Source organism: Cyphomyrmex costatus, unplaced genomic scaffold (genome assembly GCF_001594065.2).
Source record: "Cyphomyrmex costatus isolate MS0001 unplaced genomic scaffold, Ccosl1.0 scaffold123, whole genome shotgun sequence".
Taxonomy (NCBI): Eukaryota; Metazoa; Arthropoda; class Insecta; order Hymenoptera; family Formicidae; genus Cyphomyrmex; species Cyphomyrmex costatus.
The window spans coordinates 4,110-18,894 of record NW_017275207.1 but is presented as its reverse complement, the minus strand read 5'-3'; the positions used below and the strand labels follow the sequence as shown (position 1 = coordinate 18,894).

Here is a 14,785-nt window from a genome sequence, read left to right as displayed (position 1 = left end):
GGGGGGGGGGGGGGGGGGGGGGAAAGAGAGGAGGAAAAATAGGCGAAACAAAGGAGGTTTAAACATAAAGCGCAAGAGAATAAGGCTAATAAAGACCAGAGAATTGTGCGTCATCGCAAGACGGTTTGGCATGGTGGTGTTACACACGCGTGTATATTTACCGCTGTCTCCTATGATGAGCAGCTTGAACAGATGATCGTACTCCCGGGCCATCTTAACGCACACGACGCGCGTCGCTCCTTCTTCGATGCCGCGTCGCAGGCTCCGGAACGTTCGCTATGCGTCACCCCCGACAGGCTCTCCGCGGTGCTCTTGGCAAGAGATATTCTTTATGCGATCTCGCGCCGTCCCGACAACGCTCGCGAGGCCTCGTATGTGTATCACGGAAATTGTTAGTTAAGATCGAACTATGTGTGTACCGCTACCCCCGCACGAACCCCAGTACCCCAGTAGTAATAAGAGTAGCAGCAGTAACCGCGACTCGTCTGGATCGGAGGACGACTGCAGTGTCAAATGATCGCCATGTTTATACGTCGCGGTATCACCACTCATTATCATTACGGCGGGAGAAAAAAAGCTGCGTTCCTACGTTTAGCTGCGCGACGCCCATCCCATATCAGATTGTCACCAGCTTGTCACCGCCGCCATGTTCCTTTCCGCGGACGTCCCAATGGCGGCGTTTTCAACATACGACGTTATGCCCGTAATGCTCGATTCTCAATATCCGATCTTATATTTTGAGATTTTTTTCTTTTCTCAAACCTGTTTTACTTTTACCGAAAAAAATACATTAATTGAATGTATTTTTATCGAAATTTAAACGATTCCTCTTTTTTACTGGAGAAAAAAATTTTAGTTAAAAAGAGCAAACCATTTATCAGTACGCTGTATACGGTTATTTGTGAATTGACCTTTATACTGAAAGCAGTTTACAAAGAAAATGAACATACTTTACGAACATAACCTCACTATAATTTCAGATCTGAGGATTGAGCAGCTGAGTACTCGCTACTCAGCAGAAGCCAGAAGCTGAAAAATTTGAAGAGTGTGACAGAGGTTTATGTATACATCGTGTTTATATTATGAATATTATTAATTTTACATCAACAGTCTATTGGCAATTTTTTTTAATAAAAAAGAAGGAGTATCATTTTAATAATGAGAATTTTTAATTGTATACATACTGAGATAAATATTTATACATGCTAGCTGACAGCTCTCCTCGTATATTCTGTGCTAATGTGTTTGAAATTATTACAAGGAAGATTTATATACTTGAATGTATAAGATTTTTATAAAACAAAATATTTTTCAATATCTTGTGAGAAGAAAGAGAAAGAGATGGTATTACCAGCACGTATATCACATAAAGCCAACAGAGTCTCATACCATTATCACAATATCTTTGTGATATGTTTATTGTCATTTACATTATTCACTGTACTGATTTCAGTATATCATATTTTTAAATTTGGTAGCACGCAAAAACATACCGAACATGTTCCTATAACGTTGAATGATATAAATACCTTACCTATTCAAACATTACCTGCTGACTCGAGTACTGCAGATGTAACCAATTCTTCCTGCACATATTTCACTTGTTTCAATGTGTACCGATGTGGCAGCCAGGGGAACAAACTTCTGGTATATGTTTATCCACTCAAAATATACTTGGACTCCATGGGTAGATCGATAACTGGACAGATGACGAAAGAATTCTATCAAATTCTGAATGCTATTATCAACAGTAAATTTTATACTCCTAATCCATACGAAGCTTGTATTTTTATTCCTTCCATTGATACTCTCAATCAGAATAGATTGAGATTGCAAGAAGTCTCTCAGGCACTAAGAACATTACCTTTCTGGAACAAAGGAGAAAATCATTTAATTTTTAACATGGTACCTGGAACTGTACCAGACTACAACACTATCATTGATGTACCAGTAGGAAGAGCAATAATTGCAGGTGCTGGAATGTCATCATTGACATACAGACCTAGCTTTGACATTAGTTTACCAATTTACAGTCCACTTGTAAATAATTTGAAAACGAATCATAGTAATATGAGGTAATATCTTCCATTGTTTTATATATTTTTACACGCATATATATAAAATGTGTATGTATGTATAATTATTTTCTATTTCAGAATATGGTTAGTAATATCTTCACAAATCAACATTAATAATGCTTTTGAGCAAGATTTAATGGAAATAAAAACAACATATCCAAAAGACATTTTGGTACTAGGTCCATGTCTGCATTTTAATCCAATGAATAATACAATACGTTGTATAGGAGAGGATATATACAAGTATCCTGATACTCTACAAGTAATAAAATCATATTTAATACACATGCAAAATATTTTTCTTTATTAATATATAATATAATTGAAGGTACTTTATGTTCTTTTAGACTGGAACGTTTTGTCTAATAATCCGTGGCGCTAGACTTGCCCAAAGTGTGCTTTTGGATGCAATGGCTGCTGGTTGTATACCTGTGGTTATAGCTGATTTTCTCATAATGCCATTTCATGATGTAATCGATTGGACCAAGTAAGATGCATTTATATAATAAATTAATATCTGCTGCACTACTTTTCAATATATACTAATTTTTTCTTATTATATCAGAGCTGCTGTTTTTATACGTGAAGTTGACATTTTATTAACAGTACAACTGCTAAAAAAGATATCTCCTCAACGTATTATGGACATGCAAGAACAAAATGCATGGCTTTATAATCATTATTTTAGTTCAATGGAGAAGATTACCGAAACTACACTAGAAATACTTGCGGATCGTGTATTTCCACATTTGACACGAGATTATACATATTGGAATGTACCATCCTATAAGGTGGATCATTACTAAAACAAGAAAACTCAAATCTTTCGTGAATCAAACAAATTGTTTCTTTTATACAGGGAAAGCCTTCACCACTTTTTTTACCAGTGACTGCTCCTAAAACGCGTGGTTTTACTGCTGTAATATTAACGTATGACAGATTGGAGTTATTGTTCTTATTGATTAATAAACTCGTGAAGGTACCGAGTCTGTCCAAAGTTCTAGTAATTTGGAATAATCAGCACAAAGATCCACCACATTGTAAGATTATATCTTAACATCTTGAGTGTCTGCTTCAAACATTACACATCATACGTTAATTTTACTAATTTAATGTTATAGCTACTAGATGGCCGAAAGTTAGTAAGCCATTAAAAGTAATACAAACGAAAGAAAATAAATTATCTAATCGATTTTATCCATATGATGAGATTGAAACCGAAGCAGTATTATCAATAGATGATGATATTATTATGTTGACTGCTGATGAAGTAGAATTTGCTTATGAGGTATACTTGAAATAATTATGTAGTCCCAAAAATATATACACATATAATATGTTACATACATGTTGTATATTTATATTATCTTTTCTAATAACAATTGAACAAAGATATACATTAATAAAACATATAAATTGTTAGGTATGGAGGGAATTTCCAGATAGAATCGTTGGATTTCCATCTCGCTTACATATGTGGGATAATGGTACTAATTGCTGGAAATATGAAAGCGAATGGACGAACAGTATTTCTATGGTATTAACAGGAGCAGCTTTTCATCATAAAGTAAGCTTATACTACGAACACTTATACTGTTCTTTGCTCAAGAGATTGGACGCATTATTGCTTTGTGTACCTAACATTTTTATTTAATATTTCAGGCCGCACATTATTATAAAACTCCTAGGATTTTATTTTTTCAAAAAACTAACATCCTCTCCTGTTATCCTCACAAAGATTATATAAGTTAATCCAACAAAGTAAATTACACTATTTTTTGTATGAGTATTGGAATTATACAATTCGTATAAAACTATAAGTCTTTCTCAATGTATCTTTCAGTATTGGAATTACATGTATACTACAGCCATGCCCGGAGACATAAAGGAATGGGTTGATGAACACATGAATTGCGAGGATATCGCAATGAATTTTTTGGTAGCAAATATTACTGGAAAAGCTCCATTAAAGGTAAGACTTTCGGTCAATGTACTGGCATTATCTAAAAATTATATAAAATCTTATAGGTAACACCAAAGAAAAAATTCCGATGTCCCGAGTGTACCAATACTGAAATGTTATCTGCGGATTTGACGCATATGGTGGAACGTACACAGTGTATAAACAAATTTTCTTCTATTTATGGAACTATGCCATTGGAATCAGTTGAATTTCGCGCAGATCCGGTACTCTTTAAAGATGTATTCCCGGAGAAATTAAAACGATTTAACGACATAGGCAGTTTATAAAAAAATTGTATATAATATTTCAAAGTAATCATCTCGAAGTCAATTTAATATAAATTAAAATACTATGATTCTATAATCGTAAATTTTCTTCCATCAAAAAGGAAGAAAAAGATTAGTTTATCGAGAGAATATACATATTTATATTAATTAAAATGCACATGTCTAATTATAATAAATAGAGTCACAAATTTATTCGAAACTATATTACATGCGATATTTTTTTTCTTTATAGTATTATATGAAAGTACGTAAATAATACAATATGTAAATAATAAAAATAGTCAATTTATAACTAATTATAAATCGTAATAAAATCTTTTCAATTTCGTATTAAATACTGTATTCGTGAATAACTTGAACTCACTTTACGTTATTTAACTTTAAATATATTTTGTAATCTTATTCAAAATGGTGAAATACTTATAATTAGCAAAAACTATATTTAATAAATGACTTCGATATCACTTTAGTTCTATCTAAACTCTATTGATTGTAATTGGGCATATATGTATTATATAATAGGTGAAATACTTGTTTAGGATAAAACGAAAGATTATTTCAACTGTTATCTAGATTCGTTGTTGATAGTGATAATTATATTTATATAAGTTGACTATAAAATATACAGTAATATAAAAGTTGGAAAAATTTGTTTACTGTATAAAGTTATGATTATGGAAAATGATTCAATTTGGCAGCATTGACATATTTCATTAAATTAATGATTTTGTATAAAAATTTTGTATATAGAGTATTTTAAATTATAATTTTTTATAAAAGCTTATTACATCTAAAATGACGTATGTGTATAATTGAAGGATTTTCCACAAAAACCAAATAAGTTCATTATGTATATATATATATATGGTTTTATATATATATATACATACATATATCTTACATAAAAATCTTTATTAATAGCCACATCGTATACAATTTCTTCCATTAAGTAATGTGAAGTATCAAATAAAAATCAAGAAATATAAGAATTTAATAGTTGTAAAGAATATTTTTGTTAAGATTAATAATTTGTAAAATTTTGTAAATAAAAAGAAGAAATTATTACTTTATACTTTAAATGATATTTCTTTCGTTATCTTTATTATTATTAATGTTATAAAAAGGATACATGTAAAATGTAGCATAAATGAGTAATAAACCAAATTTTCGCAAGAATCAAACAAATTCAAAGATTTTTTATTTCTTTTAAATAAATCTTCAAAATATTAACCAAGACCTGAGAGTTAATTTTTATACCTTAATAGCTTTTATGTTTTATTTAATATTTTATATAATCATGTCTAGATAAAAATTATTATATTTGTATAATATACGATTTCACGATAAGCTTTGCTTTCTGAAAATTGAACTTTCTGTTTGATTTTTGTGAAAAATCTTTTCATTAATACAATTGTTCTCAGACCTTATCAAATCCTGTTAATTTAAAGCACACTCCTTCAACAATAGCTTTCTTACCTACTTCATGTGGTGATAAAGCTGACATGTAACTCTATAAACAAAAATAAAATTTTTTTTTAATAAATCTGACTCTCATATTTTATATTAATAACATTAGCCTACGAATTGAAACTTTATGATCACTGTTTGAACTTTTAAAGTGATTTAATACAAAGTTGGTGCTCTAAATCTGAAAATTCATTTGTTGCTATCATGGAATTTTAACAAAATCACAATAATTATATATAATATTATAAAAAATGTAGTTACATATAGAATATATGAATTTTATATTAGAAATGTTACATTTAAATATGAAATTTTATATACTTATATATTTTTCTATATAAAAAAACATTAAAATACAACAAATTAAATAAAACAAAAACAAAATATTGAAAGTGACTGCCTAAATCATTAATTTTAGTTCAATTTAATATGCAAGTATTCTAATAAACCAATAAATACTGTCACATATATAGAAATATTAATGTTATTCATTTATTTTGTGACTTTATCATTCATAAAGGGACATCACATAAATGATTTATCAAACATGTATGATTACATCAAAATTTAAAAGAATTGGTGATTCCTTTCTAATTTCGATTTTGGATTTATTGTGGCTAAAATATTCTAAGAAAATTTTTTTAATGTATATATATATATATTTTTACAATATTAGGCAAAAAAAAGTAATATGTACCATTGATGCACTTTCACATGTATTCATATAACCTATTATCATAGAATTTGTGGAATGGCTCCAGAGAAAATCGCCTAAACCTTCTTGTGGAGAATATCGTACAGCGATGACACCTCCAAGCTTTTGTTCAAGTCCATAGAGAAATTTCGAATCTAGAGAGAAAGTATAAAAAGACTGTCATTGCTTTTATTGATCACCACTATTGCTATCATAATTATGCTAAATTTGTGGCGCACCGATGAAATCGGTGCTCATCGCACGATGCAAACTTGTAGTTGGACAAGATGTGTCTGAAATAGCTTCTGCAACTGTACGTGCTAATGAAGTGCGCACAAGATGCTCTCCACAACCTGAAGTACTAGTGCCTACTGAATACGAAGTATCTTTGCAAGCCCAGGTACCACAACCCCATACTCCAGCCTAGAATTTAAAAAGTTTGATAAACTATGATAAAACATGCAACAAAATTTATATTAAAACAATTAATAATATGTTATACAATAATACAATTAATAAACAAATCATACCTGTCCAACTCTTCCTGGATATTTTAAAATTATACCACCGCTCGAGCAAGCTGCAGCGATATTTCCACTATTATCAACACATATTGCTCCTACTGTGTCCATCCTTTTCTTTGCACACTATTAGCATAACAAATAATAAATTTTACTTAAAATAAAATAAAAATATATATGAAAAATAACGTCTTCATACCTTTTGGACTTCTGCACTACAGCTTTCTAATTTTCTTTTATAATGCTTATATATCTTTTGAGCTTTCACTAGAAAATACATTAGATAAATTAATAGAAAATGCACATAAAAAATAAATATTATAATATACAGAAATTATAAATCAATTTCTGTGATTTAAAAATTTGTGTTATAATTTTATATACTTGATATTAACTGTTCTGGTGGTAAAATTTGTATGCCCATCTCATGTGCCCAAATATGTGCACCATTTCCAACTAAAAAGCTAATAAAGAATAAAAATTAATATAACAATAATTTTAATATAATTGTAAACATATTAAAACTAAAGTATCACCTAGGAGGAATTCTGCCATATGCAAACTTAATGGACTGCTGTTCACATAAACGCTTTGCCAATAAGACAGGATTTTTTATTCCACTAACTGCACCAACTGCACCATATTGCAAACTGCTACCATCCATTACACTAGCGTCACACTCTACTGTGCCATTCAATGTGAGATTTGATCCAAATCCAGCATTTGTCATAGGAGAATCTTCCAATACCATTACTGCTTCAACCACGGCATCCAATACATTACTACTAGATTTTAAACTTTGAGCTCCCTGACAGAGACCATACAGTTATAAGAAAAATATAGAATTTAGAAAAAATTAAATATGTATTATAGTTCGTTAAATTACTTGAAAATCTTACAACTTTGCATGCATCACGACATAATTTTTGATATTTTTCTTTGAGTGATGCTGAATGCTGCCCAGCACCTATCAATAAAAGAAATGGTACATTATAATGTGTATACAAATATAAATTATAAATAATGCTTAAATAATTACATACCAACATGTACAGCAATAAATCCTTCCTTATTATTATTCATGGGACTATCTTGTTTTTCTAGTGTATTTCTCTTAAAGTACAAAATTCTTTACAAGCTGCAAGAAAAAAATTAAGACGAACAAAATAAAAAATTAACCTAATATGAACTGCTTGTCGTTATAATAAATATTTGTTTAAACATATACTTCAAATGTAGAGAACCATATCGTATTTCAAAAGTACTACTTTATTAGAATAAAACTTATGGCATATAGCTTTTAAAAACTATAATCAATTGTAATTACATTGTTCTCACAAAATTCTGCAGTTTTACAATGATAATATTTCATCGCATCTTATTTTTAATACAAGAGTAAGTTAAAATGAAAAGACAATGAGAGTTGAGACCTGATGAGACCATAAAGACCATACAAGTCCTATGCGATAGCGAAACCAACCGAGATCGAGACGGCTTTTTGAGGATTACGAAAAATGCAAAATCAACACAGAAAAAAATAGACTGAAATAGACCGAACGAACTTACGAGACATAATTGTGTGTTCCGAAAACCATCTTCTTCTAATATAAAAAATATAAATGGCCCGGTCTACAATTACGAGGTAAACTTAACCAAGCTTACTAGGCACAGTCGAAGCCGGCAACGCTTTCCAAAAATGATAATGCAACACTCGAAACCATCGAAACGAGGCGAAACAGGTCTACCTTTATTCAAGCGATTTTTCAACTTTTTCTTCTTCTGACATAAATGGCCCAGGTTCTCGTCGTCCTCGATGACGAGATACAATTGGCCAAGCTTGCTGGGCACCCGGCACATTCGTCATGACTTCTGCACGGTAAACGCGAAACATTTACCGACCGTGCGGCAAGATGTGATGCGTAGCCAATAGTCAATAAGCTTGCAACTCCTAAAGTTGCAGCACACACATTTGCATGACGCATAAGAGAATAAACCAATCAAAATGCTTCCCTTCTGTGAAGTGGGAGGAAAAGAAGAACTCTGATTGGTTGATTCTCCTATGCGTCATGCAAAAGTGTGTGCTGCGGCCTTAATTCTCCGGTATCCTAGATCTGTGTCTAGATCCAGGCGGCGCCAGGAAGCCTGTCTCCCTTTTTCCAAGATTGTCTAAGATGGCAGTTTGTTTCCCCTGTATCGCACATACGGCAAATTCAACACAATCCTTGAAAGTAAGCATCAACCGGAACAGGTGTGCGTCGTATGCGCGCAATGAGGTAAATTTGTCGTCACACCGATGCGTATACGTTCGCATATATATATATCTATACATATATATATAATCGAAAATATATAATTATGTATTATTTACAATTAATTCGACTGCTGCGCTATCCTACTCAGGTGCTTTTTAGATTTTTACACTTGAAAAAACATTTAAATGTATGAGTGTATAACAAATATCCTTTGATCGATGGGATGTATTCAACGTATATTTTGTTAAAATGCAATGATATTTATGTCGGCCTTTTTTAGTTAGGATATTTGTTATGTTTTTATAATTAAACAATTTTGCATCTAAGGTTGTATAGCTAAGTTGTTTTTCTGTAGAGTATATATATTTCTATAGTATTTTTTATCCTTCCTTTTTCTCTTTTTTCTCTAATGTAAAATTATATGTTTCATTTCAGTCATATCATTTTCCTTCAATTATAAGTAATTTTTTTATGCATTGGTATAGAAAGTACAAGCAAATTATTTCAATTAGTAATAATTTTGTACAGTATAAGTTTTAATTTCATAATAACCATGATTCTTCTTCTTTTAGGTTGGATTCTTAATATAAAAAAAATTCTTATATACTCAACAAGAAATTTAACAGAAATCAAACAAGATACAAATGAGCATTTGCTTATTTGTACTTTTGTCTAATTTCCTTTTCCAAAGGATCTGATGTAAGTTATTTTAACAATCTTTTGAAAATTATAAATATATACAAGTATGGATACAAGTCAAGGAATATCCTTGTATTTCATACTTATTGCTGAACAGTTTTATGATTTTTAGCTTCAAATAAATTTAAATTTATATGTTCTAATATTCAAGTTTATAAGACTTTGAATTGGACAAGCATATAATAATAATTATTATTATTATTGCTATTATTAATGTTAAATATAAGGAATACAGCTCTTGCTATCTGTAGTTCACATGTATAATTGGAAAATTTGTGTTAATTTAATATAAGATAAACATGTTAGAAAGTATTAAAAATATATAAAAAATTGATATTCAAGACAAATTAAATTAACACATGTTATTCACTTATACTTTTAAGATTTCAATGGATATTATCTTCAAATATACAAGAAAGTTTACAGGTTATCGCCATGCTTTTATTCATTGCTAATACCAATGTTTCATAAATCTTGTCATTTACTTTATCAGGGCTAGGAGTATACTGATACTATATCAGTGAGCTTCTTGCCCTGATGAAGTAAATGGCAAAATTCACAAAACATTAGCATTAGTTATTCATTTATCTTAGAATTGCAATTTTTAAATATATTTTAAATAAATCTTATTTACTTATTTGTTTATAAATTATTTAGATATTAAGAAATATTAAATATTAACACAAAATTTTAAGGAAAGAATGAATCGGTTTTAATAAATACGAAACTTTTCCAGTATGGTATATAATTAGTATAACCAGTAGAAATGTTGATTTTAATCTCTGGAGGTTCATGTGATCATCCGTTATTTTTTAAGCTATGTTTCATTTAATGCTTGCAAGCACTATTCTTGTTTAACATAAACAACAAGGATAAAATGATTTTATGAGAATTGTGAGCGTTAAATGAGACATAGCCATAGATACTCTTGTAAAGTTACCTGTATGTTTCTTATGTATCTCATTGATATTAATCAAAAACAAAAGCTGTGTAGCTAGAGCTGTGTGACTAAAAATTTTTATGAAAAATGCCTTTATTGATTACACTCTGACTTTATTACATAGTTTCTATTTTTGTGATATTTTGTTTATATCAATGAGTATATTATATGTAAGAATTTCTTATTTTTTATTTTTTAGATTGAGCTACATTAGTAATACATATTGAATGGACAATAAGACCAGGATATATATATGTATTAACAATGTCCGTGATATTTGATTTTCTGAAGAAGATCTTTGGATGGGTAGATGAAGGTTCTAAGAAACGGAAAGCTTCTGAGGACTTTAACTTTGAAGAAGAATATATAACACCCAAGAAATTTAAATCCAATTGTAATATAGCACATACAATGGAACAATATTTTACCATTGATGACAGTGATGACGATGATATCGTATATATGGGTGAGCAGAAATGTTCGTCGATAAAACCGTGTGCACAGATGAACGGTACTCATAAGAAGCAACTGCAATCCTACGAATATTACAAAACTCCCACTTGTAAGTCTACTTGTTTTATGATGCATCACAATCACAAACCAATGGAGCACTTTTTCCATCACAAACATAGAATGCCGGACGTCTATCACAAGTCTCCCACATTATCCAAAACTAATCAATTAAAAGAGAAATATCAATATGAAGAAATGCTTCAAAATCTGTTTCCAAATAGGATACAAATATTTATGGATAAACCTGCACGTAAACCCATAGAAGTGATCGATCTAGAAAAGCAACCGGAAATTATGGTATCCAACAAGATGCAATCATCTACCACTAATTTGTCTAAGGTGCCAATGTCATACCATCATAGAGTCTGTATGTCAAACTATTCGAGGACAGATAAAGAAAAAGTTCCTACTTTAAATTACGCCAAGAAAGGTATTACAACATATCAGCAATCCAACAAAGTAATTACAATTGATAGACCCAGTACCAGTGGATTAATGAAACCTACACCAAAGTTACCCATTGAAGTTGTTGCGACTAATTCATTACGTGACGAGCTTGCTGCGAAACCCATCATGAGACAAGACTTTATTCCACAAGTTACTAAGAGATACAACGAACGGATTGAACAACGGCATAGAGAGGCTGAAGAATTAAAGAAGATGACCTGCGTCTTGTCAAAGCACAATAGATACGCACGAGAAGCAGCTTTGGAAGAACAACTGGCACGTTCTATGAAATTATACTTGGCTGTTCTAGATGATAGAGAGGAGGAAGAACTAGTGTTGCCGACGTTGACCAATGAAATGTTGAAAGAAGTGAAGAATGCCATCATACCATATCCTCCAGGCGAAGTTCTTGCGGAAGGCTTTGGTTTAAGAATCACGCGGAAGGACCTTTGCACGTTAGCCGACTTAAATTGGCTAAACGATGAAGTAATAAATTTCTACATGAATCTACTGATTGCCAGAGGCACGTCTTCTGCCAAGTATCCAAAAGTACATGCAATGAACACATTTTTTTATCCAAAACTTCTTTCGGGTGGTCACTCATCTCTGAAACGATGGACCAGAAAAGTAGACATATTCGCACAGGATCTTGTAGTTGTGCCTATACATCTGGACATTCACTGGTGTATGTCGATAATAGATTTCAGGAATAAATCGATTGCTTATTATGACAGTATGGGCAGCAATAACCCAAAATGTCTAGCATCACTAAAACAGTATTTACAGGATGAGAGTCTAGACAAAAAGAAACAATCTTATGATATGAACGAATGGAAATTTCATTCAGCCAAGAACATTCCACAACAGATGAACGGCAGCGATTGTGGCGTATTCTCTTGTATGTTTGCCGAATTTGTCTGTGCAAATAGGAAGATAACGTTCACTCAAGATGATATGCCGTATTTTAGGAACAAAATGGTTTATGAGATATTGAAGAGTAAACTTTTGTAAGAAGAAGCATCAATTACTGCTTTGACGAACTGAAAAATGGCCAATATTAGCGAGAAGCTTCAAACTAATGATAAAGCTATATTGTAATAAAACTCAAATTTAGCAAGCAATTTAATGCATTGGAGATTTGTTTGGAAATAATACAAAAAAATATCACCTATTATTATTCTTGAAAGAAAAAGAATAGAAAAAGAGAAACTTTCCTGATGTCCTTTCTATACTCAACTGTGTTTTATCATTAAGGCTGTGGTCCACTTTCTTCTTCCAAATACTCTCAATGCTATGCTCCAAATTCTATGCTTGGATTGGTTCATTACTATTCCCAATGCTACAATTGCTACATGAACACTCCAGTTAACCCACCTCCCGAGATGAGACAGCGAAAATGATGACGTATTGATGACGTAATCAGACTTGCTGGAAGCGTTCCGAAGCATCAAACTAGGCATATCAGTGCTATAAATGCTCTGTAACGTTTAAAGCGCTAAGTGGACCGAAGCCTAAAAATGCAAAATCTCTCGATTTAATTTCTTAAAAGCATATTTCTGTTTTAAGACTCAATGTGAAAGAAGAAAGAGATGTGTGTTTATTGTGTATAATTATAATTTTGTTGCTTTGGATAAAGTGTAAACAAATTAATATAGAATATAAATATGCTATACATAGATATGAAATTTTTTTTCCCTGTATATGCAAGACAGTAATATATATAGTTTCATTGTTTTTAACAAATTGCGGATAAAAGGATTGCAATTTTTGTTCTTTGACGAGTTTTAGATTGCGTAAAAGTTATATAAAGACGTTTTTACAATATTTGTAAAAGACGAAATTAAAAAAAAGGAGAGACAATTCTTTTGTCCACAACTGTATAGCCGTATTATTTTCAGATTGACTGTCTGTCTTGTACATTTTTTTATTTGGAATTAATTTATGTATAAAACTAAAGTTAAAGTAATTACTGTTGATGTTTGTTTATGATTGTGCACATTAATACAACAAAAGCGCGTATTAATTTAATCAGCTAAAATATAACTTTGAAATAAATAACTTGAATGAATATTTGAGAAAGCAAAGACATTATTTTTGACCCCTCAAATTATTATCCAATACAACTAATTGTTATATAGTCTTAAATATAAGATATTTTTATTTAATCTGATATTTTGTGAAATAGTATTTTATAAATAAATATAACGAATACGAAGTCTATAACAATCTAGCTGAATCTTAGTTGCTTATATATAATTTTGCGTGAATTTATACATATACTAATATATGTAGTCTTAAACTGCGCGCCGAACAATTGTCTTGAAACTCAACTCTAATAAACTACCATAGTACTATCACGAATTAAATTGAAATTATTAAATTGTTAATCAATTTAATTTGTAATAGTAATGCGGTAATTTATTAGAGTTGTGTTGTTTCAAGACAATTGTTCGGCGCGCTGTTTAGAAAGACTACATATATCAGTATATAAATTCACGCGAAATTATATATAAAAGCAATTATATAAGATCCAGCTAGATTGTTATAAGCTTTGTATTCGTATTAGTTACGTTGACGCGCGGTCTTCAAAATTTAATATTGTTTATAAATAAATATTTTCCTATTCTTTCTTTCTATCTTGATGGAATCATTTATTTCTTTTATTTTAATAACGCGCGTGCGCGTGTGTGTGTATATATATTCTTTATAATATATGTATATAAAATAATAAAAAATATTTATTATATTGTTATTTGATTATGAGTTCTAAAGCAACTTACAAAATTAAAACAATTTGAAATTACTTTCTTTTGTTTGACAGTTTTCTTTATATTTTCTGGACTTTTTTTTATAAAACATATACACAATATATAAAAGAAAATTTATGAAGATTATATATATATATATATATAATATGTGTGTGT

The 14,785-nt window shown here is 30.5% G+C and overlaps 4 protein-coding genes across 4 annotated transcripts in view; 2 read left to right on the top strand and 2 right to left on the bottom strand.

The window, feature by feature from the left end:
- The window catches only part of Rab35 (RAS oncogene family member Rab35), a 3,886-nt gene extending 3,245 nt beyond the window's left edge, over positions 1–641 (bottom strand). The window contains exon 1 of the mRNA XM_018549301.1: positions 162–641. Coding sequence (XP_018404803.1) covers positions 162–213 — 52 coding nt within the window. The 5' untranslated portion in view covers positions 214–641. The remainder of the gene's footprint in view (positions 1–161) is intronic.
- A 652-nt stretch (positions 642–1,293) lies between these two features.
- sotv (exostosin glycosyltransferase sotv) lies at positions 1,294–4,357 on the top strand. Its single transcript, XM_018549820.1, has 9 exons — positions 1,294–2,075; positions 2,157–2,340; positions 2,426–2,565; positions 2,644–2,869; positions 2,938–3,118; positions 3,200–3,366; positions 3,502–3,645; positions 3,922–4,050; positions 4,107–4,357. Exons 1-9 carry the CDS (start codon positions 1,342–1,344, stop codon positions 4,326–4,328), a joined length of 2,127 nt encoding a protein of 708 aa, XP_018405322.1. The 5' UTR covers positions 1,294–1,341; the 3' UTR covers positions 4,329–4,357.
- Positions 4,358–5,686: 1,329 nt separating this feature from the next.
- On the bottom strand, positions 5,687–8,824 carry Tasp1 (Taspase 1). Its single transcript, XM_018550349.1, has 10 exons — positions 8,577–8,824; positions 8,054–8,148; positions 7,910–7,977; positions 7,547–7,818; positions 7,395–7,474; positions 7,210–7,277; positions 7,020–7,136; positions 6,729–6,912; positions 6,493–6,644; positions 5,687–5,838 (listed from the first exon to the last, which is right to left on the bottom strand). Exons 2-10 carry the CDS (start codon positions 8,091–8,093, stop codon positions 5,746–5,748), a joined length of 1,074 nt encoding a protein of 357 aa, XP_018405851.1. The 5' UTR covers positions 8,094–8,148; positions 8,577–8,824; the 3' UTR covers positions 5,687–5,745.
- Positions 8,825–9,905: 1,081 nt separating this feature from the next.
- LOC108781450 (sentrin-specific protease 1) lies at positions 9,906–13,435 on the top strand. Its single transcript, XM_018549412.1, has 2 exons — positions 9,906–9,961; positions 11,101–13,435. Exon 2 carries the CDS (start codon positions 11,166–11,168, stop codon positions 12,870–12,872), a length of 1,707 nt encoding a protein of 568 aa, XP_018404914.1. The 5' UTR covers positions 9,906–9,961; positions 11,101–11,165; the 3' UTR covers positions 12,873–13,435.
- The last annotated feature ends 1,350 nt before the right edge of the window (positions 13,436–14,785 follow it).